The sequence below is a fragment of the Blennius ocellaris genome, assembly GCF_963422515.1.
Source record: "Blennius ocellaris genome assembly, chromosome: 19".
Lineage (NCBI taxonomy): Eukaryota > Metazoa > Chordata > Actinopteri > Blenniiformes > Blenniidae > Blennius > Blennius ocellaris.
This window is the reverse complement of record NC_137668.1, coordinates 16,786,800-16,813,690: the sequence shown is the minus strand read 5'-3', so window position 1 is coordinate 16,813,690 and position 26,891 is coordinate 16,786,800. Positions and strand designations below refer to the sequence as shown.

General features: G+C 41.8%; 1 protein-coding gene across 1 annotated transcript in view; it reads left to right on the top strand.

Moving 5' to 3' along the window:
- Window positions 1-26,891, top strand: part of ptprn2 (protein tyrosine phosphatase receptor type N2) — a gene marked incomplete at both ends in the record, with an annotated part of 139,756 nt that overhangs the window by 86,636 nt on the left and 26,229 nt on the right. Inside the window, 2 exons of the mRNA XM_080515360.1 lie at window positions 798-862; window positions 24,880-25,095. Coding sequence (XP_080371486.1) covers window positions 798-862; window positions 24,880-25,095 — 281 coding nt within the window. The remainder of the gene's footprint in view (window positions 1-797; window positions 863-24,879; window positions 25,096-26,891) is intronic.

The window sequence follows — 26,891 nt, the reverse complement described above, 5'->3', positions numbered from 1 at the left end:
AACTACAAAGACAATAGTGTGTTTCATTGACAATATACAACAACAGTCAGTACCAATCATATGTAATGACGTGAAAAACATCAGTTTGTTATTCAACCAAAAATTACTAACACATTTTCCAGACTGCAAGTCACACGTTTTTTTTATAGTTGTTGAGTTGGTCATGTAACATATTCAGAAACAACTTGTATTTCAAAATATATTTGTACATACCATCTGGGATCATGAGATGTCAACAACCGTGTTCCACTGACAATCGAGCAAAAAAACTAAAAAGCTGAAAAAGAGAGAAAATGTGCAGCAGCTTACATAAACAGCACAGCAGTAAGAGAGATTGCACTTGTTAGGAAAAACTGACAGATTGTTATTGCGGTGAAGAAAATGAAGAAGACTGATTGTGGGCTAAATGCACATCTGTACATAGAAAATTAAGTGCAAGTAAAAAAAAAAAAAGCTATATATGTTCTTTTTCCCTCTTCATTATGCATATTTTGACAGATGCAACTTATAATGAAGTGTAACTTATATTCTGGTAAATATGGTACTTGTGAGATCTGAGCACCGTTTGAAAACCCTCATAGATACAGACTTGTCATTGGATTGTGCGCATGTGTGTGCGTGTGGGCCGTGGGCATTTTCTATGACCAGTTTGACATCTGAGTCAGGCTGATACATCCATTGCATCATTCTCAGTTTCACTGACCACTTGTTCTGCCTCAGGAACTGAAAAAACCTGCGACTTTCTCTCATCCGTTGCTCATACTCCACACCTCCTCTGCTTTTGTCTCCCTGTGCAGTCCAGCAGAAGCAGCAGCTGGAGAAGGAGACAGGCCTGAAGATTGTGGAGGCCGGAGTCAGTGATGTAAGTGAAACCTGCTAAAAATATGTTTTATTCAAGTCTGTGTGCGTAAAACAATAACAAAAAAGAAAGAAGAAGAAGACAGTGAGTGAGAGTGGGTGTGCTGGTGATTGTCTGTGAAACAGTAGCTGTGATTTCAACTTGTCTTGGCGTCCGTGTTGCACCTGCAGCCTCAGTTGTGCAGCCAAACTCTAATCTTTTGCACAGTGAATCCCAGACACATTCTTTGGAGTGCGCAGCCGCGACAATCCCCCCCACCCCCCTTCATTTCCTCTAGGTGTCTAAGAGCTGCTGTCACCATAGCAAATAAAAAACAACAAGACAAAAGCACGATGCATTTTGTGAAGCTCAAAGTGAGTGTTGATCACCGCCTCCGAGCAACAATAACCAGATTATCTTGAGTGCTGTCACTTTGCAGGGAGCCCCGACGCTCCTGTGACATATTCATTGGAAAAAAATTAAGAGGAGAGCAGGAGGACTCTTCGGATGATACAGATGAAAAGAGAGTGAATTTGTATTTATGCAACACTAATAAATATTCATATATATCAGAGGTAAGGATCTAATCAAGCACCCATTGATGCGTCATAGCCCTCCATGCTCGCCTGGTAAATGAGTTTCTCTATGGAAATGAGACAGACAGCCTCAGACCCCTGAGCTGCCCGGCTCATGAGGCATGCTGGGAGCTAAGTGGATGTGGCCTGTGCATCACAGGACAGTTGCCAATAGCAACAACCGTCACACACTGTATAGACAAGATCATTTTCCTGTGTTAGTCCCTTCAATGCCATCTCCTTTTTTTTTCTTTTTTTTTTTTTGGTGTCACTGCCTTTCTTTGCCCATCTGCCTCCCACTTATATCTTTTTTAGTACCACATTTTCTCTCATCTTATTCCACATTGTGTCTTCATCACATTCCTCTCAATTATCTTTGATACATAATTTTTTTTTTTTTTAACTCAACCAAGACTTTTGTCCTGCTTTTCATCCGCCTCTCCTCGCCTCCTTTTCATTCTTTTATTACTTCTCAGACTGATTCTTGCGGTTAGCCAGGACTGGTACAGGGCTGTGTTTGTCATATTGGGCCTATTTGTAGATAATTAGCCGCAATAATAGCCTCTCTGCAGGAGCCAGAGTTGCGGGAGGGATGGATGGAAAGAGGGAGGGAGGAAAAGAAGAATCTGTCTTCCACCTCATGGGGAGAAAATCTGCGCCAGACTGTGTTTGTGGAAATGTGTGTTGTCGGAGTGCTGCATTTACTGTACTACAAATAGTAAGCTGGCAACATTTGAATTCTGAAACCTCCACTCAGAGGGTGTTGTATTAGTAAAAACTCAAATGTGTGTGTGTTGATTTCACCGGTTTGCCTCCAAGAAGTGGAGAGTTTGAGGGTAAGTTGGGGAGGAAATAGTCGCTTTAGACAGGAGAGCATGTGGAGTGGGCTCTTCAAATACATTAGTTTAAAAGGTGTTAAACCAAAAGCATGCTTTCAGTAAATTTGCACTAAATTGACCACAGTTATGAGTGAATGCAGTGCGAGAGGTTGCAGAGAGGGTCTTCTTTAGTCTGCTCATTATTGGCAGAAATAGAAATATGCTAGGCGCGAAATTGCGTGTTGAATCCATAAGAGGCACGGGGCTGGAAAATGAAGCGACACTGTGTGTTATTTTCCCCGGCTTGTATAAAACCATCACAGTGGTTAGTATCATCAAGTCTTATCACTGACAATACCCCCCCCCCTCCCCTCCGCGCTTTTATTTAAGAGGTGACAAATGACAAAACAGCTTAGGAAGATGTCCAGATAGAGCAAACGTCAATAGCAGTAGATGCGGACGAGGATAAGCAAATGTCAAAGTGGGGGGGAAGGAGACATCAATCAATAGGCCGAGCAATATCTACTCCTTTATAGATCCAGAAGAAGTTGGATTACAGAAGAGGTAATAAAAAAAAAAGAAAGCTACAGAAAATGATCACTTTCATAATGCATGTATGTGTAACATTTAAGCATTGTAATTTCCAAGCATATTTTATCATTAACAGCTGTTTCCCAAGTGGGAGCTGCACTCTTGTGGAACCCCAGCAGGCAAATGAAGGTCTCCTCACAGCAATTTATGAGTCTGTAAATGTGTGAAAAACTGAAGAGGAAAAAGAAAATAAAGGGCGAGAAGAAATTTATTGTTGATTCGGTGGAGCAATAACTGGCTCTGCTGGCAATACTGCAGTGAAACTATACACCCAGAGACGTGTCCGAGTTATTATCGTACACTTATCCAGCACTAAGTGTAGAAAATAAACCTTGACAGATTGTACCACACACACCGGCTCCTCCAACACCGGCGTTCCTCAAAAGCACAAAGCTCTTTTCTGCCTCCTCGTATCTCCGTCTTCTTTGCAGGAGGAGGAGGAGGGGAAGGAGCGAGGGGGGTCGGGGGGGGGGGGGGGGTCGGTGAGTCACACCTCGAGCTGGAAACAAGCGACCAGGCAGCAGGCAAAAGGGTGGCCGTAGCTGACAGCCATAGACACAGCATGACTGGTGTTGGTGGGGAGTGTAGAGAGAAGCAAGGGAATAAAAGCCAGACTCAGAGAGACGGGTTCTGTGAGGGAGGGGGCGTGTCGACCAGACGTTTTGAAGATGCAACATACTAAAATATTCCTCACGTCCTCTTCCGGCATGCGATGACTCACAACTAAATCCTGAAAACACCAATTCATTCTCGTGTTCTGATAGAGAGACTCAGTGGCCTTTCTATCCCGCACACTTGTGCAGTGATATTTATTTCTTCCAAATATTTTGAGAGTTTAAATATTCCTCAGTCAATTAGAGTATTAATGACCACAAACCTCCTCTGTAATTAAAGCCCAGGCCAAGATTTACCTCAATAAGGCTGTGCACAGTCTTTACTCTAGATTAGAACATTAATATTTAAAGGAGACCAATTAGACTCATTTACATTTTTTTCTTTCATATTGAGGAACTCCACGAGATTAGCACTTCATGATTTATAGTTTAGCGTGCGTGCGCACCTGTACTTCCTCAAAGATTTTTTTTCCCCCCATGTAGAGCCTGATCACATTATGACATGCAGCATTTATTGCTTGTAATTTGACATCATCCTCATCCTCCTGCTTTCCTGTTGATTTGCACAGACCAGTTAGTCACATAAGATTCTTCGCAAACTGATTGGCATCTGGAATCTGAGCTTTTAAAACTATCTAAAGGCATGAGCTGTCTCCTCAAAATTCATTATTTATCACTTACGTCATATTTAATATTAACTTTCTCCTCTGTAATGTGACATAATTGACTGGAATGGTGAAGAAGACCTGATATTTTCTTCTCTTTTCTTTTTTTAAGTTGTTTAGCTGTGTTATGGCAGACATGTCAGACATTCATCCAGCCTGAAACTGGGAAAATATTGCCTTTTGTGGCACCGGCTTCATGTCAATATTTTCCTCACTGTCGTTAAATATTCTTCTGTTTAACTGCCAAATTAAAATGTTATTAATTCTTGATGAAAGCGCTTTAATAGTGTTTTCCCAGTTTTCTGTTTTCCTCACACCACTATTTTTCAATAAAATGCACAAAGGGTGAATTTCCACATCCAGACTCACGAAGTGAGATGGCCCCCATGTGATTAAGTTGGTAGTTAAATTGAGATTCATTGACATTTTGACAGCGGTCTCATGTTCGAGATAACTCCGGCAAACTGCTTATGTAGAGAGGCACTCATTAAGCACAGAATTCCCGGAGCGACATGTCAACTGATTATTCAACCACTAAATGTAAATCATATATGGCAGACGGGGACTTTTTGCACTGGGATATGCATGATGTTTGTGTGTACTGCATTCACAAATATACAGTAAATGCACACACTATTAATATTACACACGACTACCACGATTGCCCGCAATATTGTAATTGGCTTTTATAGGCTTTTAATGTACATTTTTCATATTCTCTGCTGCTCAAGTTTTATGCTGCTGTTTATACGCCGCTGCATTTTTATTTGGCTTTTCCATCCCATTGATCTCAACAAAGTTGTATAACCATTAACTCGTAATTCTGCCGTGTCACTCTGGAGGAATAATTGGGGGATGCCACCATCTTATCATGGGTGAAAGATCACGTAATACTTCTAATCAAATGACTAAGTGCAGAAGCACAGAGGCAAAACTCATTTCAGAGAAAGGTCACATGTAATGATGACCCTTCGCAAAGGATTTGAAGGCTTTCTTTCCAATACGTGCAATAATTAGTGCTAAGTTAAACTGTTCTGACAGACGTCCTTCAGATAATACTTTATAATTGTTCAGATATTCCCAATTTGAACACCTGAGCATGTAATTTGAAGTTCATTTTAGAATTCATGTTTGCAAAGCAGCAAACATTACCAACATTTTAACCACATCTCTTCATGTATCTTTATATAAATTCAAGAAATACAATAAAATGAAGTCATCTTTACACTTGTGGCATAGCTATTGAAGACTATTGCAACAACTGCTTGTGATTTGTGATGAATCATTTATCAATACATAAACTAAAATTTGTTAACAATAATCACAGAACACATGACCAAAAAGTTGGGCTAAATACTGGAACAGGTATTGATTTCAGAATTTTAACAACAAAACCACTGATGTATTTTGCCTGGGCATTTTACAGATAAAACTATTTGAAAGGACCACATATCCAGTTTTAATAATACCCCTGATGCTTTGAGTGAGTTAGAGTTTAAATACAGTAGTTTATTGTAAATGAATTGTTGCTTGTAAGATAATTTGTGAAATTACGATTAAATGGAAGTTTTTATTGGACTTAACAGACTTATTTTACTTAGTAAAATGCAATATTTTGATGTATGTCTTCAGGTTTGATTGGAAGTTGTGTATAAGATGAAGCAACAAGATTGTTAACTTTAGACCAAAAATTCACAAATATGTGGGATTTGGGGAAAATTGTTTGAAATGTAAATGGGATTTCAATTTTTAGAGCTAAATCATGAAGACAATATCAAACAATATCAAGAAGACAGAACAAGATAAGACCTGCAAATGAAATGAATATACAGAAGATGTAAGTAACAAACATTCCACTTGCAAACCACCTTAAATGTATTCTGTTGGATATAATAATATCTGGCTCTCTCTGGATCACTCTTAAACTTGTATTTTGTTTTGTTGGAGCATATTTGCTCATGAATATTTATTTCCATAGTTTTTTTTTCATATTGTGCCCATGGTTATCAAGCAATATCAGTACATTTTGCTTTCCTTTAATCTAACAAAGCCTGAATATTGTAGTATATTCCACTTAACAACAAATACGGAGAGCAACCGGCAGCGATTGCAATTCCTCCGAGGGAATGGGACAGATAATTTCAGCCGAGACTTCAAAGGAATACTACGCTGACCATTTCCTCCCAGAGAGAGAACGCACACAGGCTGAAATAAATAAGTATGTGTGACAAGAGTTGTACAAATTGATCCTGCAACGGCATGGGTGTGTGCTTTACTTCAAAACATATTTTCCCATGTTGGTTTCTCAAGCAGTTACAATCCTGAGATGAGAAAAATATATTTTTATGTTAATTTCCAGATCTTTTATTCTCATTTAAGCATGACTGGAGCTGCTGAGAGAAAATGACAGTGGTTGCACTGCGGGGTATATTCTTGAATGTCCTTGTTGTGTGTGTATATATATATATATATATATATGTCTGTGGACTGTAACTGTGTGTTCGTATCAGCCAATCAATTGCCCATTGGCCCTCAATTGCCTTTTCCACATTGACAACCTATCCAATCTCCTTCAGACACTGTAATAAACCCAAACAATAAAAAAAATTGCCTCCTATAAAAATTTCAACAGTGCAGGAAGGCCAATCTGGATGTTTTAAAAGTGGCTAAAATGCCATTACTGTGGCAGATCTGGATGTGAAATGTCATATTGGAGCAGCCCCACTGTGCCTGCAGCCCCGAGTAGCACTGCCTCTTTGGAGACTCCAGCTGCCTCCCACTGATGAAAGCCCGTCCAGCAGCTCCGTTTCTCAGCAACCTTTTACCATCACCTGACCTTTGGACTGCAGAAATGCCTTTGATACCTTGCCATGCAGTTTGGTATTTGCCTCTCTCTATATCATGACGTGTGCTCTCCCTCGGGTAAGGGTGGACTTGTCCGTTTTTAATGAGTGTCAGAATGTAAAGTGTTTACTCGCCTACCTTTTGCTTCTTTTATGTTCCACCGCTTTTGTTAAAGAGCTGTATGGTTGCTCGGTATAGTTGACGGTGGTATTTTTACTCAGCTTGTTGAAGGGCAATTCCTCCACCTTTGCTAAAGCATTATAAAGGATATCTTTTTCTTTTTTTTTTTTCTGGGGTACTCACCTCTTCGTGTGAGGAAAAGCTCAAGGCCAGGATGGCCTCGGAGGTATTATAGAGGTTTAGATGAAATTAAAGCAAAAATCCACTCATGAAAACTTGCGCTGTTATAAATAGTTCAGTCAATAGCAATGTTGCCTCTCAAACTAACAGACCCTTTGTACTGTTCCAGTCCTGGTTACTTGTATGAAGTGCGAGTATTCATCATATTTTTCCGTCCAGCTATCGTTTTGTTGACTGCTGATTGTAATTTTGTAACAAAATGTAATTTTCTATATGTCGAGGGCCGCTGTTTAAACAGCTTGCTTTATTCAATTGAACCTTCAAAATCCTAAGATGTTCATTTTGCTACCATACATAATATTGGTATGTACAAAAAATTCCAACCAGTTTATGGGGAATGTTTTATCTTTGAAAAAAAAACAAATACTAGCTGTAAATACTGTTTTGATCGGCTGATAATGTACAGATTGTTGTGAATGTAAAAAAAAAAAAAATAGGTGTTTTAAAAACAAAGTGATAAAAATCAAATAACATACATATATATCAACACAATCAAAAGACAAGCAGGTATCTCAAGCAGAAAAGATCAAAACTTTTGTCACCCTCTTTGCCCCGCCATAAAGTTGCACAGGTTAATCATGTGTAACCACAGCCAGAAAGTATGAAAAACACAGCATCTACTTGATCAAACTACACAGTGCAGAAACTTCTCAGAAATGAGGCATGTCTTGAACTTGTAGACTTCCCTGTGGTTGATCTCGGTGGAAGAATAGAGGGAGGAAAAATCTACACGACATTGCATGCTTCTTTTTATGTTTGTAAAATGCCAAAAGAAAGGGAGAGAAGATTTGACATGCAACACAAATATCAGATTTGTTTTAAGTGTTTAAATTGATGAAACAATAGGAATTAACTTGACTCACTTTATTCAGCCGAGGGTCCCGGGGTGCTGGAGCAAATCCAGCTGACAAACACAGAGAGACAAGCAAATACACATTATACCTTTGAGCAATGTAGAGTCATCAAATAGCTTTAAATGCATGTTTTTTTGACTGCTGGAGAACACAGAGAAGACCCTATTCTAGCTATAAACACAGAATAATAACTGGTTTGTGCAGCCGTATTATGAATATGATAATTTATTGTTAAGAGGAAAGGTTTTCACCACAAGGGTGAAAGGCAGTGTACACCATCGACAAGTCTTTTAAAGACAACGAGCATGCATACATATCTTTTGAGAGTGAATGGAAGGCATGGGAAGAACATGGAAAGACATCACATAACGACAACAAACCTGAAATCCAATCATTGTATTTTAACTGCAAGTTCTCTAGTTTACATTTCTTTCTGTGCTAAAGCAGTAAAATATTATGATGCACCATAATTTAAACAGTCAGTAATGTTGCTTCCGTCTGAACGTATATAATATCCTAATTTATATAACAACATGTTGATATTTGTCGGTGTGTATCTATTCAAAATATTGTGCTGCACCAGTCGTTTCCCTTCGTCCCGACTGTTTTTGCTCATCTCTGCTGTAGTCTCATCATAACATCCAATGTGACCAGATTTAACACCATGTTGCAAATTCTGAGCCGTGAAACCGCCCAGCTGTCATAAAAAGAGTCTTCTTTGTGTAGGAATATGTTTGCTAGTTGTCTGCCATAGATAAATACACAATCTTGTCTGAAACGGTGCCACAGATGTGTCTGTAAGAACATGTGATTAAAGAACAACGTGCAGGTAACAAAGCTTGTACCTTCAGTTGTTTCCTTTTGCCTTTGAGCTGGTGGGATATTCACGTACAGTATTTGTGTGATTGAAAAGGAAAACTCACTTTAATTAACACTTCCCCAAGAGGGCTCTGATGCTATTGTGGGTGACTCTTGACTATTTGCACCTAAAGGGCTGTGGGTGACGTGAGACCTCTGGGACCGCCACAGATGAAACAAAATTCAACCACAGGATTCCATGCCTCATCCATTCAAAGCAGCCTTAATAGCATCATTGACATCCTTGTGGGTGCAGGTTGACCTACTTGGCAATATTTTAAGAAGAAATAATGACTGGACACCCCGCTGCTTCCTCTCTGGCTTCACCACAGTGTATTCCCCATTCGGTGATCATTGAGCTCAACTACCGTCCAAGAGCTTACGGAACGAGAAGGCCTTGTGCTTTTGTAAGACGAATTAATTTTTGTGCTACTGTGAGTAGTTTCACATCTCTCCCTGCTGCCTCTGGGGCCAACTTTGGAGGATGCAACATGGAAAATAAAGTCCATAAAATGTTGAAAATGAATCAGCAGTGTTGCTCACAGGCGGGAAGTAAATCGTACTTGTGTGTGGATTGACTTCACAAATCTATTGGGGACATCGCCTCTGGTGACTATTCAAGTGGTTTTGTTTAAGAGTAAAATGTACTAAAGCTGAACTTCATTGGTAATTATCAGGTTTAGCAACACTCATGGTGAATGTCAGAGTGAAAGAAAAACAGTGTCCTGATTCCAAGACTCATTTTAAGGACGTTAAAGGTTTAATCCAGGCTGCTCACTTATAATAAATGTGTGAGTTTGAAAGCAGGATGTCAAAATACAGTGAACAAATCCACCAAGGGTCAATACATACAGCCAACACTGTCGTCTTGCGCAGCTTCCATGTACAGGTTAGTTTCATCAAGAAATGAAACTAACCAGTTTGTGCGCATGGAAAAAATAAATTTGTGCAGGAGATGGAGAACGTGGCTGCTATGCTCACCGCACAGTTTTCTGCTTAGTTTTAGTTGATTTTCAACTAACCCTAGGTCGTAGCAGCAGCCACTATGTGAGATTCAAAATTTTGGACACAGTTAGGACGTTACCTCAGGATATCTTTGGTCACAAAATTGTAATGAGCGTCATCTGTAAACCTGAAATCCAAGTCTAATTTAAAAAAAACATGATTGCGTTGTAACTTCAAACCCAGTTCCTTATTTTGACAAGACAAACAAGCAGTTAGTAACAAAATTGGAGGGACATGGACAGACAAGAGACATGATTCACCTCCCGAGTCCTCCAGAGGAAACCTGCTTTTCTCCCTTTTTTTGAAGCTTCAGGAATCTGTGGTCTGCAGAGTTCCCATCCGCCCCAAGCTCATCCGGGTGCCCGGGAGCGGCTGAGGGTACAGTCAGTGGGTGGGGTTGAGTGCCTGGTGTCCACAGCTGGATAGCATAGCAGAGGTTTTAAATGTCAGCGTTGAAGGGGGACGCGGCTGCCATTTGGCCTGACGAGCTGCATGCCAAGGGACTGGCAGCGGGATGCAGGGGCAGGGTGCTCCCGGTCGCGGCCACACAGCATTCACCCTCTGCCATTTATCATGCCACTACTTGCCTAGCGCATCTGGCACATCAGCCCTGGTGAACGCAGGAAAAAGCCATTGCTGCAGGCCAACCCGCTGACCCATAGTAATCTTTTCAGCATCACAACAAAATTAGAGCGATAGTATTTGCTTGTCTACGTTCAACTGAAGGTATGCTGAAGCTCAGTTGTTTTTTTATTTTTAACGACCTAGTGAGTATATTTTTTAAAAAGCACAGTTCAATGGTAGCAATTATAAGATCTAAGCAGTTATCAATAAAAAGCATAATTTTAAAAATATAGCCATCTTGACATGAATCAGTTGTAACTGTCTTTTGAGCAAACAACACAATCTGAGCTTCAAGCAGTTGATTAATTATTGCTCACTGAGCGCACAATATGGAAACCACTTTGCTCTCAGTAAATTAAACGTAATCAACTGTCATACCATCTTTTATTGACTTTAATTGACTGTAATTGTGAATCCTGCTGTAACTGCTAGTTACTTTCTGCATGGCAAGGTCAACTAAATTGCTTGATGAGCTGTTATGGTCTTTTATACGATGACCTTGACTTCGCAGGGTGTATGAATATCTTCCATCTGCAGCGATAAACCATGAAATGAAACTCCACCACTCTCCTGCTAAGTGGCCTCGCCACATCTACTGGTTTCACTCACCACTGGAAAATGTTTTTTTACCGCACTGGACTATGACAATATTTAGACATGACGTTAAATATTTAAGTGCTAAATAATCTATGTGTGTTTTCATTCCTCACTCGTCTGATTCCCTGATGTGCAAATGTTTTTGAATCATGTAAAAGTATTGCTCCAGAAGAAAACAAATTTGTTTGATCTTTACAAACACACTCATCCTTGTATCAGTGTGTCTCCAAGCTTCTTGGCTCATCATGAGTTCAGAAAAAAACCCAACTCTGTTTTCAGCCATATGACAAATAATCCAAGAGATTTCTACAATTATTCATTTTCAAAAGTAGAAGACCATCTCAGAAATACCCCATATATCTTTGAAGGCAAATGGAAACTATTCAAGAGAGCTGAAGGTATAATTTATAGCATTCGAAAAACTGTGTCTACTTAGGACTAAAAGATGAAAACGTGTCTGCAATATGTTTGCAGCAATATGTTATCTTTCCTCATCATATATGATGCAATCAGTGCAAATTTGGCATACTACTAGGAAGGTAAATAGATCCGATTCCAATGTTGGTTGTGCTCGGTGAGCGGGCGTCATCCTGCTGCTCTGGGGGGGTTCACTTCACATATTACATATACAGGGAAGCCAACATATATATTTACTATCTGTAGGTGGCTCATCGTGTCAGGTGTTGGTCGGCGGTGCACAGATGTAACATGTACCCTGTACAGGTGGGAACCTGGACAAAAATAGGATCTTCAGCTCATGATCTGTAGCTGCAACATATAGAATTCAAGCAGAGACCAATAGAAAAATCCGAGCACAGTCACATGTATGCAGCTTAAAAATATGCAGTATTAACAATGGCAGCTGAGTTCCTGATGCAAAGCAGCTCGATTCATGTCAAATCAGACCTACACATTCATGTGTGAACTATAATTTTCTTCATTTTTCTTAGAACACAAATTAAACATTTCCTACTTTGGGGATAATCTGTGTAATTCTGATAAAGATAATTTTTAAAATGTCATTCATTTCACAGCTATATTAGCACAAAGAACTGAAGAATTACATCCCACAACAAAAGGCTAAAAGATCTGAGGTCCACGCTTGCATGCAATCACATGTCTGTCACTGTTCATTACATTATTCACTCTGAAGAAGGAGGGGAAAAAAAGACATCATCACTGCCTCACTAAAAGCCATACAGTGTAATTATGTTTGTGGGTGAAAATAGGCTAGATTGATTATATGCATTTACAATAATGAGCCGTCAATGTATTATTACGTTACAGAGCCATCAAAATCTTGACATAAATCATAATTAATTCTGCCTTCAGAATTTCTGATCAGCCATACTTTGTATTGTTGTCAGAGGTTGCGGCGGGAAGCAGTGGGAGACGTGAGCCGCAAACAGGCGGCTGATACCCGTACTACAGCTGTGGCAGACACTCTCATTAGGGATTCACAGAGGTTTCTTTCGCCGAGCAGTGCTGCTCGGTTTGGCTCGGGGGCAGACCACTCTTTATAAAGCTGCCGGAGCCGTGAGACAGACAGACAGACAGACAGCGAGACACGCGGGGAGGCTACAGCGCTGGGCAGCCAGTGTCAGCTCTGTTCGTGCAGAGGATTGTTTTGAAGCGTGAGACCCCCCCCCTCCACCTCCCACCCGACTCTCCCCCAGCTGATTGGTGTGGCTTCATTAGGATGGGCCGCGGCTCTTCCGATTAGCAGTAATTAAAGAGAGAAATCAGAGCGCGCTCGCCTCCAGTCCAGACACAGCCAGTGCCTGTCAAGTGTGATCGCTGTGGAACAGATCGAGCACTCCTGGCCGCCTGCCACTCCACAATCCCCCCCCCCCCCTCCCCTCCATCCCATCAGTCTGCAGGAGAGGTATGGGCTAGTGCCGTCTGTGCCAAGTTGCCCCCAAAGTAACCCCCGGGGTTACACACACACGCCTCTCCCAGCGGGCACACGCTGGGCCGGTGTTGTCATGGTGATAACAGGAGAAACCGTTTAATGAAGACACTGATGACAATTTATGAGGCTGTGCCTGTGTGCATTTACAGGGATACGACCCCTAGCCTATCACGCACTGCCTCCTGTGGTTCTACATCTATATCTTCACTTACACAAGTTGTAGCTGATCATCAGGACGTATGCTCAGGCAGGCGGCCTCAATATGCTGCAGCAGCTCCCAGGTACAGTTGGAGAAACATAGAATGGATTGTTCAATAAACCTAATGTAATGTAATTAGGAATGTGTTTTTCTAGGTTTCATAGTTGTTTTCATTCCATTTAAAGTGGACAAATAACCACGCACTAACGTATTGAGAGGGATTCTTAGGAGGGGAATTTAAACATAAATTATAATATTCAGCCTTCTTTTAAAAAAAATAGAAAAAATACACAGAAATTTTGTTGCAGGCAAAGTGGCAGAAATGTGTGGATTAATTTCCACAGGCTGAGCAACTAAATCCATTCACCACCTGCCATTAAACCCAAAACTGACCAATAGTGTCGTGGCTGTTTTTTCACTTTGGGACGTTTGTTCTGCTTTCCTTCTTGCTTTGTTTGCTCTGTCTATGTGCCATCAGGCATAGATGCCATTAAACAAACAGAACCAGAGTCTCATTGAGTGTTCTGGCATTTGCTTGGGACACCATATTTAACAACGGTTCAACAGCTCTTGAAAATATGCCAGATTTAATTCATGTGCAAGTGCAGTGATGAGCCTCAGTGTGAAATCTTGTTTAACTCCAGCTGTAGTGTGGCTCTTTGTGTGGTCAAATACTGTTAAGAATATTTTTCACAGATGTGCAGCACTGCACTACACTACAGCAGACGCAGCATTCATGCAGTCCCATTCATGCAGCCTCCAATAACGATATCAAACAAGTCCATTGATAAAACATTTATTTAAATAGGAATTATTTGCATTTCTAAAATTTGGTACAATATATCAGATTTATTCATCCATTCATGTCATATATTTACTTTATCCATCATCCAGCCAGTACTAGTGATATCGAGGAAACAACCTGGACGTGTTGTTAGCATATTTTGCAGGCGGAACATGCGGACTCCACTGAGAAAAGCTCTCAGGCCTGGAATACTTACTTACTCTCTTCATAAATGTGCTTTACTCACTTTAAAAAAAAAAAGCATATTGTAGCTGTGCAAATGTGACGTATGTTAGAAATGTTTCAATCAAAACATGTAATCCTCGTTGACCTGGCTGTTCCTCTTGGACTATGGGTGAGCTTAAGCTCTCTGGACAATTAAATTCAGCACTAATGCGCCTGGATTGAGCAGTTTTAGTAGAAATACAGGGTCCTCCTGTGATGTTTGGACTCAGGTATGAAGGAACACATCCTGTTGAACCCAGGAAGTCACTCCATGCTCTCCTCCAAGCACTTCTCTTTGTCCCTTTACTGTCAGTCTCAGTATCAGAGCCTCCCAGCCCACTAAGTCTCTTGTGACAGGGGTTTCAATTATGAATGCTACCTTTGACTACCTCTGTTATTCGGCGGCGGCCCACATATCCTTGCCTGCCACCACTCATGTGTGACTTGATGTATTGTCTCACTGTTTTCCACCTTTCAAAATTAATTGCAGTTTTATCTCTCTCCTAGATTAAAAAAAAAAAAAAAAAAAGCCAGCTGAGACACACAATAGTCTAAAAGTAGTGTGAGTTTTATTTCAACAAAACAATTAAAATGTCTGTGTTTCCTCACTGGTTTTTTTTCTTTTTTTACTGGGAGTGTGTTTCATGTGTATGTGTGTGTGTGTGTGTGTGTTTTTTGAGGTTTTTCTTTTATCGTTTTACACAGTAAAATTAAGTGTTACCATCAATTACTTTGCCTTGATTGGTTTCTGTTTTAGCAAACCTCAGATCGGACACATGACCTGGATGCTTTATTTGTTGGCGAATGACTTTTCACCTGAAAGTATCTTAATTTCCCTCATCAAAAAGTCATTACGTCTCGGAAATAATTCTTGTCACTGTGATTCATGTAAATTAATGTCTCAGACCACCGTGCAAACATCTTGACTGATACTGAGCCTGATTTTAGTTCAGTTTTTAGATATGAGTGCCCCTTGAGAACTTAAATTAAATTTGAGCAAACATGGCTATTATCCTTGTCAGACATATTGCTTTTGTCAACACAGCAGCAGGTAGAAAAGGATCATTACTGTCAACTAAAACCAGTTGAGAATTAAAGTTGTACGTTGCCCAATCTAAAAAAAAAAAAAGAAAGAAAAGAAGTTTGAGTGAATCAGCTCAACTTTCTCAAACACGTGACATCATTGTGTTGTCTGAGATTAACTAATCTCTCAGTGAAAGAAAAGATCAGAGTTTAAATTTAAACCAGCTTTGGTTGAAGAGACCATTCACACAGGTTTAACCAATCACAGCGTAGCAAATGCAACTGGACATGGCAGGTCTGTTAAAGTGACGGACGTGGAGAGCAACGCTCCTGCCTTTAGACTTTGAAGAGTCTTCACTAAGTCAAAAACACAAGAGCAGAAGGTTTGGAAATGGATTTAAAAGAGTTTTGTTTTTTTGTTTTTTCCTGCCTTGACATAAGCTGCAATCATGTTAGGCTGACAGGCTTAGTGCCAGTGTTAACCCTCGTCATATTGTTTCCTGTGCTTAAGAGGTTGTTTTTGGACGGCTTTGTGTTTTCTACTGTTCTGAAGTCAGATGCTGTCAGAGTTGTATGTGCTGCAATCATCATGTCTGCATTGAAATGGTTTGTTCTTATTCTAAAGTGTTACATTTCTTTGAGTTGCAAGTGAAAATTTCTAACTCATTACACCACAAAAGAGGAAGGTTCTAATTTTTTTTTCTGCAGTTTGCTGGTCTAACTCCATGTGTATAGCCATCAGTATCACTTTTAAGACACATCAATAGACTGTTTTTTGAGACCTATTTTTCTGCTTTGTGTTGTTTCTGCCTTTTGGGTTTCACAATAAGCTTTTCGACCCATCAAATCTCAATTAGACTGTAATTTTGATTGTTTTGCTGAACTTACACAGTGAAACTCCATCTGTGGAGTACAGTAGATGTTTGGATTTTAGTGCATCACACTGTGCTGTCATGTACACATGTAATTGGTGCTATATTAAGTCTGTTTGATGGCAGGGAGCTGAAACATAAAACTAGAGTGATAAATACTTTCCAGACTTCCACATTATGAAATCAAACTTAGACGAATGTAAGCTAATGAACTGATGATTTAAACAAGCTGATCTTCGGTGGGAAGTAACAGGTCACTATAGGCAAGGGGAAGTTACACCCTGGATAATACATCACTGGAACAATTACACTACCTGAAACTTATGTTTTTTTGGTCTGTGGGAGGTATATGGAAGAATCTAGCAAATACTCAAACACACATATGGAGAATTTACAACCATCACACAAAAAGCCCCTAAAGCCCAACTTCAAAGTTACCAGTTAACATTGGGAGGAGACCAATGTACCAAGAGAAAGGGAGAGAAAAGGAGAGAACACAGTACCAATGACACTCACACAAGGATATTTTGCTATCGACATGTAAACCAATTGAATTAGCACAAAATATGTATCGCCCTTTGTCACAAACTACAACAACCCTGTACGTAATTTTACAGATGTGTCGTGGTTTAAACACTCCAGGCTATGACGCCACGCCACTGTTTCTTTTTGAAGAGCTCAATGTTGCGCATGTGTGTGGGTCCTCCTCTGTGCTTTTTAAATATAGTTAGAATGACAGGCAGAGCATTTACCTTGATGTTTGCTGCTTTGAACTACTTGGCATGTGCAAAGCCTGGGCTGGGATTCACATAAGGAACAGGCCTATTTGAACAAGCTCATCTGGGGAAAATACCAGAATGACATGGCTGACACACACACACACGGGCGTTGAATGGTTCCTCTCTGAGCAGGTGATGAGCATGAGACACAGCAATTCAAATGTTTCAAGTAAAACCCAGAAATGGGACCTTTTTGTGTCTTTGAACATCATCCATTTCGAATGACACACACACACACACACACACACACACACACACACACACACACACACACACACACACACACACACACACACACACACACACACACACACACACACACACACACACACACACACACACACACACACACACACACACACACACAGAAACAATGCATTTAAGACATTCACCTCACTGTCAGGTTTCTGCACCTCAAGTGATGTTTAAAAGCAAGTAAAGTGTCACCTTTTCATATTTTATCTCGTTATAAGTGCTACTTTATGTCTGGCAGCCAAAATCAAACTGCAGTGCAGCCCTCATTATACAGACATGACATCGCTGGGTTGTGAATGCAAACAGACTTTTAAACCAAACTTAACGTCTTCACATCACTGCCTCTCCTTGTATGAGTTCTTTGTTTCATTGTAAATGTTATTTATAAATAATCAAACATTTTAAGAGAAAAGACTGAAAATCCCGATGAGGCTGAATATTTCCCCTGCACACTGATCGTGTAATATCTCTTCAGGAATAACAATAACAACTGGTGGATCTTGGAAAGGAAAAAAAAATAAATAACAAAACCGCCAAATGCATTTTGTTTTGCATACATTCCTGGCTGCACTACACTTCAGAGTTAATCCTCTAACACCTTCCCAAATTGAGCAGCAGCAAAAGCCTTGCTCAGATATTATTATGAATAATTTATTGCGCCCCATTTCAAAGAGCCGAGCAGAAATCCCAACTATTTTTGGTCTAACTGTATTGCACATTAGTTAAGTCTGCATGCAGGTACACGTTGCAGCTGTTGGGTTTCTTGCGCTGCACTGTAAATTAAGTTAGCCTCTCCCTGATATTGTTACAGTGCGATTGGTATATATGTGCACCAGCAGTGAGCCACCTCTGCAAGCTGGCTTTCTCTTCTGTTTGCACACATCGTATATTACACACTCTGACTTCTGTGTGTCCAGGTGAAGAACACCATCACCGCACGGGCCTTATGTGTGTGTGAGAACGATACACCATGCATGAGCATAGTAAGATGGTGCACAAAGGGATCGGCATGTAAATAAACTGAAAGCTCTGCGGCCCGTCTGTGCAGGCTAATATCCAAGAAAGTTATTGGCTCTTCATGCCTTCTTTGACACGCGAGCATCAGTGGGAGTCTCTGTACTGCCATGCCAGGTAGTAACACTTGATCCTGACATTTGTTTAACATTCCTCAATGCCCCCCACCCCCCCCTTCTCTCCCAGCGACATAGCGAAGTGCGCCATACCTCATCTCCTCATTGTTTAAACACACTCGCCGCTTTTCCATCTTTTTTTTTTTTTTTATTAGAAATGTGAAACGTGTCAGAGAGGCAAACAGAGGAGCAGCGACAGGAGATGAAGGGGACAGATAAGCCTTGCAGGACTCACGGTGGCTGTTCGAACATGTGTTACCTCGAGGAAGTACTTCTGGAGGGAACACACGATGCATGACAGCATGTATGAAATATATATCGTCGGTGACCATAACCGGCGACTGCACTGCCGCGTGTTCCTCAATTTGACTGCTCGTAGCGTTTTTCGGTGGGACAGAATCGATGCACGTCAAACCTCCCTGGTGTGATAACCATTAGCACCCGCCTCACGGGGGGATGTGACACAAGTTGCGAGATCATACTGTGCACCACGCACGAGATCAAATGTGTGAAAACGTGTCCATTTACCCAGAGTTCGTAAAGGAAAACAACAGGTGCCAAAGTCAGCCTTTCCTTGAAAGAGGAGGTAAAGAGAGAGTCTGGTTTGGACGTTCTCTTTCAATTCTTTCAGTGTGCCGTCAGGGGAAGACTCCTGTCTGGATGACTGTGGATTTAGATAGGGCTGACAAGTGGGTGACCGCTGTATCTCAAGAAAAAAAGCACTCTCTTCCAGTTCACCAGAGAACAGGATAGATATCATCGTATGGTTGACTTAATGTAGGGACTGATTTTCCGGGGATTAACTTCAGTAGCCACTATTTATTTCTCACCAGTGGTAAAAACCACTCACTGGCAGCCATGATAAAAGTCCCCCACCATGTATTACTTCTGCATCTGTCTTGCATTAGTGCAAAAGCAAGCGCTGCAGAAAGAGATTTCATTCTTGCACTGCAACTGAAGGGGGATAGCATTTTTTTTTCTTCTTTTCTTTAAAGCCTGCCTCTCCGGCCAGACCATTTGAGGGTGCCCTCTGGCAGGCGGAGACCAAACAGAAGCTGGATTCTGAATAATTTGTCTCTATATGTAGATGAAACTGTGCATAAAGCATGACGTGAAGAGTCCGTTGCATAGTGGCTGCAAGGAAGGAAAAATAACAGCATCAAATGAAACACTCTGAGAGTTTGAGTTTTGCAGCTCGCAGGTATGGCTAGAGTGATTAGGTAGAGTGTTTAAGAGATATTTTTTATTCATTTTCTTTTGGGGAGGGGAGGGAGGGGGGGGGCCTTAAAATGTGTGGAGTCAGTCTGAGTGCGCTCTGCTTCAGATTTGGTCCCCGCGGGCCGCCTGGCTGGCTCTGCCTTCTGAAGGTGGGGTGGCGTCCGATGTGGCCCTGGACCCAGGCTGGACAGCGAGCTGGTTTTTGTTCTCCCCTTCACATTGCCAACTCCAGCTGTCACACCGAGGGACAATAGAGGAGAGGAGGGGGTGCTCTCTGAATGGAAAAAATAAACTGGAGAGCCCCCGTCACACAGCCCCCCTCTCCACGACTCGTCATCTGCATTTGACAGGACCCCCGTTCACTTCTCTTCACCGCCCCTTTTCTTTTGCTTTCTCCTTTTCTCTCCTTGTGCTCTCCATAATCCCCCTTTCTCTCTCTCTCTCTCCCTGCTAAGTGCAGCTGTTGCTCTCCATTGGATCATTTTTTTTTCAGACTGATTGCTAATTAGGATAGCATTTTAGTGAGGTTTATCTTTAAAACTTGTTAAATTTGCAATTTCCCAGTCATTTTTTTTATTTTTTATTCTAGCACATCCATGAGGGGAGCAAAGGAAAGGATGGCCCAATTACACACAATTCACTTTGGACTTTTTTGAGACTACACCCAATATCTTATGCAGCATTCATATAGTTTACAACTACTGTACTGTGTGGTAGCCTCTTATTATGGCGCTCACTTCAGCTTTGAATGTAAATGCCTACTTTGAAGAATAGACTGCCCCATCTCCCTTATTCTGCTCACATAACTGAATCCCTGGGAGAGGGAGCAGAGGAAAAGCAGAGCCTGAGAAAACAGCAATTCACACACCAAACACAGAGACCCCTAGTAGCTCAACAAATGAGTGACTAGCCCTATGTCCATTCATATCGCCCCTCGGCCCGCAAGCCTATTAGCCAGGCATCGCTCCTTGAACATTCACTGTCGACAACATGTGGAGGCATCGCTATAGCAACCAGTGGATATGACATGTGCAATGGACGGGGACTCCTGAGCTGCTGAATATAAGGAGGGGCTCAGCCTTAACTAAATGATCGCAAAAAACCCAACCCCGCCACCTCCCCGTCTCTTTTCATTGGCACAGAGGCGCTGAAAGGACTCACTAGTGGGGCTTCTGCACATTCTTCCGAGGCTCGGAAAATCAGGCGGGCATATCCCACATTCTTCTCCCCTTTTCTTATTCTCTACGACTCTCCCTTTTTTTTCCTTCTTCTTCTTCTTCTTCTTCTTTCTTTTTCTTCATCTACGTGTTGAAGCCGCGCTCTTTTGTTGGCGCCGGGAGGGCAGGGGCGGGGGGCGATGGGACCCTCGCAGGGGAACTTTTGGAGCTGCGGAGTGAGTGGGCGGCCGGGACGCGCAGACGCTTCTTGGAGCTGCGGCTGGCGTCACTGGGCATCCACACTCTCTGGAATAGGAGACCCGGGAGCAGCAGCAGCAGCAGCAGCGGCAGAGGCAGCAGCATCCTCCTCAGTTTACGGCGAAATGTGCGCTCAAGCCGGCGTCGTAGATCTGGGTAATTATCTCCCGAAACGCGCGCGTGCCCTGTTTCCGTGCGGTAGTCAGAGCGCACGCGTTAATGCGCCAAATGCGTAAAAAAACGGACTTTCTTTCTTTTTCAAGGATCGGCTTTGAAAACTTGTGAACAATCAAGTTGAGATCTTTTGAGGGGTTTTTTCTTCTTTTTTTTTTACTCCCCCCGATATGATTGAAAAAGAGTCTCATCGAGTGGCTGAATATTTTAGGAGCTTTGCTTTTTTCCCTCCCCATCTTTTCTGTGCGTCAGGTTTCTGGGTATCTCTCCTCGAAACTACGATGCCACTAAAATGTGATTTGTTTTTATGCGTTTTCTGCGTCGTTGATATTGAACGTTGGCTCTCATTAAAAAAAAAAAAAAAAAAGCCCCGGAAAATGTGTGTCTTGAGTCCGGTGCTTTGCTGCGAGCACATCTGGCTGTGGGGAACAAAGTTTCTGTGCAGGTTCATCCATCCTTGCACCTGCAACTCTTAAACCAGGAGAAATGCTTTTCTTTTTTAAAATCTGCTCTCTGAATGCATAAATTATACATTTAAATAACGAGTTTATGTAATTGAAGCCAAGGTTTTCTTTTATTATTTCCTATGATTTATTTGCAAAAATGCAACGTTTTTTTCCGATCTGAGTCTGTTTTGTTTATTAATTTCAATATCAATAATTATCATTAGGTAACAAAGTTTATAACTCTGTATCAAAAATAGCCCTAACAATTTCTTCAATTATCGCGCTATTAAATTTGCCCGCTTTAAAAAAAAAAAAAAGGTCTACTCTCTTTTCACTGCTGTAATTGTAGCTGTTCCCTCAAAATCTACAATTGCAGCCTGAACTTGTTTGGGTTTTTTTTCTTTCAACTTAACATATTGAGGTGTGGCGGTTGTATGCCTTGAATGGAATTTAACTTTCATACTTATTTAAGCTGTTGTGATGTGAATGAGTGGATGGTCATCAGCCCTGACAACACCTCCCAGCCTGACCTTCCTTCTTATTATAATAATCCAGAGCACCGAAATCCATCTGCCCCTTGTCTTCTCTCAGATTGGCTAATTCACCAGACAGAGACGATGTGAATAGAAGAAGAGAAGCAGCAGCAGAAACTGATGCACACCGAGTAGTTTGAATTTTACACACATACAATAAGTAAATACTATGCTTCCTTGAGCTTTTAAAAGATAATGTAATATGAAGAAAATATTTATTCTATTATCATGAAGAAAATATATTTTTAAAAAAACGTTTTTTGATAGTTCTGCTTTTGTTGAAAAAATATTTTATTAATTGAAGATTAAATTGCTGTTTTCATTATGAGTATTTTTTTGTATTAAAAAATAAATAAATTATTTAAGTATCCTTCAGTTGAAACAGCCTTTAATTATGGCGAATTAAAAATTATCACAGGAAATACATTAAAAACAGAAAATCACAAGCTCAAAACTGAAAAGGCCCACAAAGGTAATTCTTAGCTTCACATCTTCTCTGTATTTCTCCTCTCTTTTCTTGCTGCCTCTCCTCTGGTTTTCTTCCAACGCGACTTCGAGCTTCAAACACTCTTTTAAGCCTGCAATGCATTTCAAGCCTGCTTGCTCCCACCGAGGAACAATTTTTTATTCATTTCAAGGGGTGTACCTGAACATTATTTCAACAGTAACTACAGATTGCAAAGATGCCTTGTCTTTGATTCATTTATTATTACATGTTTTGGTGGGGGGGGGGTTTCTTTTTAAAAAATTAAATAAAGAATTGAATGAACGATTGTTTGCTTGAAGCTGCCAGTACTGTGAATAGGTTGAGGTAGATTTGAGCCAATAGGTGCTTTGGTTGCAGAGTGTTGAATCATTGCATCAAGGTTGTGCTGTGTCTGTGGAGTCAGAAAAAAAAAAATCATATTATTAGTAGTTTTTCCTAATTTTACCGTGATTTTTGAGAGGAAAACCACTCCAGCAAATGAAAAGTGCGGTAATTTCAAAATGTTGCTATGCATTCATGTGATCACTGAGAACCACAGTGAAAGCCGCTGGATGGAGGCCATTTCTCCCCTCTGCATCCGTATACAAGACTCTTCAAGCCTCTCAGCTGTTGTGTAACCTCTTAATGCTTGATTGAAACGACACTGGAATCGCAATCAACAGCAACTGTCGTCAGCCTCAACACAGTAATCGAACAGACCTGGGCAACCGCTTAAAACACTGGCAATTACAAGCCACAAGGTCAAACCACAATGTTGCTGGTCTGAGGTGAAGTGTCTTGTTTTGAAAATGGTATAACAAGATGTAGCCATCCTTCAGTCGGCACATTAGACCCCTCGGGCTAAATGTCAGAGCTCTGCAATTTTTTTCATATTGTGGATTTCATTCACTATACCCATCAATCTTTTGATATTGCATGCAGACAATTAGGAGCCTGCTGATGTATTTGTGCACTCTTATTGATATTGCCCTTTTGCAGATGTATAGCTATTGGCATGTGGGCAGCTGGTGAAATTAGATCAAAATCTGTGGAGAGCTGGCTTTCACAGAAATCCCATGTTTTTATGTCAATCACACAGGACAGCAAGGATGATTTATGCGGAGAAGATCATTCCGGAATATGTGTTTCTCTGTGTTTGTGAAGACTAAAAGCGAAAACAAACTGGATGCCTGTGTTTTATGCGAGCTACATTTTAGGTGCCCTTTAATTACCCCTCCCCATTACCGCATGCACCTAATTAACGCTCTTCTACCCTCAAAATATTATGTATCAGTCAGGCCTACAGGGAATTTGCCATTACAGTAAATGGCCACAAGTGGACCAATTATCAACACATTGGCCAATTCTTTAACCTCCTCTGATAAAAATCTCGCTGATTATATCACAGCACATTAAAAACAGGTCAGCTGCTGCAACAAAAATAAATCTTCCAGTTTGAATTAATATGCAGTATGGGGGGCGGGGGGGGGGGGGGGGGGGGGGGGGGGGTGAAAAGGCTTTTTTGTTTTGTTTTATTTTGTTTCATGCAACTGGTGGTGGATGGGTGAGGGGTCAGTCTGTGGCTGCCTGTGTCTCACTGTGTCCTGGTAGCCATTAGCAGTACGGCTTGGGCCAGGGCCTAATCCAGCCAAACTCAGGACCAGAGGAGCTAATTAAGCTCAAGCTTTTAGTCTCCCAACCTCCTGTAGCTGCACGGTGCCAGCCAGCCCCATGCCAGCACCAAATGCAGTTGCAAATATCTATAGTGGAGCACAGTGTGGAGACAGCCCTGGACGGGCTGGTGAAAGAGGCTGACTGCATATTATCAGGCCGGCATCAGAGCCGTCTAATGAGGGAGGCCAGGCAGACAGCTACTGTGGGTGGAAGGAAAGAGCAGTAGTGGGAGCGAGGGAGCAGGCACTCGCAGCATTGTTATGTCCATATTTTGTCACTGGAAAGTCAACACGAACATTCAGCCGAAAATTGATGCAGTGCAGACGTGATATGGCGGTTGCTGTAAATCAAAAACGACCGCATCAATCTGGAGGGAGACAGAGTGACATCCTTTACTGCTCTTGACAACGTGCGTTCTCTTCTCCTGTGTGTGTGTATGTGTGTGTGTGTGTGTGTGTGTGTGTGTGTGTGCATGTGTGTGTGTGTGTGTGTGCGTGTGCGTGTGCGTGTGCGTGTGCGTGTCTCTTCCAGCGGGGCAGCCTGACCCAGATCCCCGTGGTGAAGGAGACCAGGGTGGAGTCGGGCCAGTTCGTGCTGCTCTCCATCCTCTGCATGCTCTTCATCCTGGTGGCGGTGTCCGTGTCCGCCACCTTCTTCTGCGTGCGCCAGCGCTCCCACCTCCATATGAAGGAGAAGCTCGCCAGCCTGGGGACTGACACCAGCAGTGATGCCACCGCAACCTATCAGGTTAGACCAGCCTCCCTCGCTACAAGAGGGCGTGACTCCTGCCCTGTGCTCCGCCATTGGAGGAGCACGCACTCTGTTCGTATATCGTCAAATATCCAATTGGCCAGTGAGAATGTGTGTGCTCATGTGTGTTTGAGTGACTCTCTTCCACCTGACCTTTGAATATTAATCGTGACTTTCTTTCTTCTTTTTTTTTTATCATCATCGTATTAATTTTCACAGCAATAGCTCGGCATCACAGTGTTTTTGTGTTCACTCACATTATTTCTAAGCTTTATATTTCTTGTGTCTTCAACTTATTTGAAAGATGTTTGCTCCATCCAATTATTTGGTGTTGAGGCTTTTGTGAGTAGTGTGTGTGAGACAGGGAACAGGCTGCCACTGTGACCTATTCCCTCTGTTCCTCCAGGGCAACGGGCAGCCTGGGCTGTATTGATTTTCAGCACTGGGGCTCAGCTGTGCCCAGCGTGGCACTCAGAACACATTTATCTGCATGTCGCGTTAACATTTTCAATATTTAATCAGGTTTTCACAAGGCTGATGTCAAAAGCCGAAGGTATTACTGTGTATACCAAAAATAGACAGAACACAGACTAAAAAGAAGCCAAGTAATTGAAGTTAGTGAATTATTTTACTTTTCTTCCTCTCGATTGTCGTTTACTGAGCTGCAAAGTGTGGATTTAGCTCCAATGCATAGTTTAGGTTGTATATAGTGCCCCAGTATATTTACAGGATTGGGATGACTGCTCTGTCGGTGCCTGTGTGTGTGTGTGTGTGTGTGTGTGTGTGTGTGTGTGTGTGTGTGTGTGTGTGTGTGTGTGTGTGTGTGTGTGTGTGTGTGTGTGTGTGTGTGTGTGTGTGTGTGTGTGTGTGTGTGTGTGTGTGTGTGTGTGTGTGTGTGTGTGTGTGTGTGTGTGTGTGTGTGAAAGAGAGAGAGAGAGCGCCATGCTTGACAGGCAGAGTTGTTTAGGGGGAGCTGTTTGCACTGGGGGAGCGTTATTATAGGATGGCAGCACAGACTGTGGACTTTGTTTCCTCTTGGCCTGTTTTCATTCTTGTTAGCAGTCTGAAAGAAAGGGGGGTAACTGAGAAACTGTAATCCTGCGACCTTGCGCTCCTCTCCGGGCTCCACATGTCTCTCCTCTGGCCCCTCTCTGGCACTAACTGCATCCTCCTGCCTTCTTCTGGGACATTTTCTCAGCTCCTGTGCAGCGCGGCGCTTTACAGTGATGCTGAGAAGTGGGATGAATTATGAGGTGGACCTGGGAAGTGCCCTGAGGCCAAGGCCCAGGGCACCGCTTCATGGCTCTAATCATTAAAGTCTGACGGCAGAAAAGCTGAACCAAGACCGGGGCTTAGAGGGGCCTGTACTCCGGAGGGAAATATCAGTATGATTCATCATGAGATAGCATGAGCTTTCACAAGGCGTTTTCCCCGGCCTGCCCTGCCCTCGCTGTTATTAATTTACTATGTAAATGATTTCTGTGAAGATGTCTGAATTGGTTAACAGACAAAGGATTTAGCATATAAATGTCATGGTAGACCACACCATAAGAGAAAAAAAAAAAACAAAGCAGACAATAAGTACAAGATTTGGAGCTTTTATCTTTCATTTTTACGTTTTTTCAATTTTGTATACTCGAGAAGATAATGCCTCGTCTACACATTTTTGATGCCCTGTCTCTGCACTGAGGCATGATGGGAGAAAAGCTGAGTCATTAGAATAAATGTAATCTAGCAGCGGGCCTTTGAGCAAGTCTCAGGAACCTGAAGATATCGCTGAAAGAAAATTATAC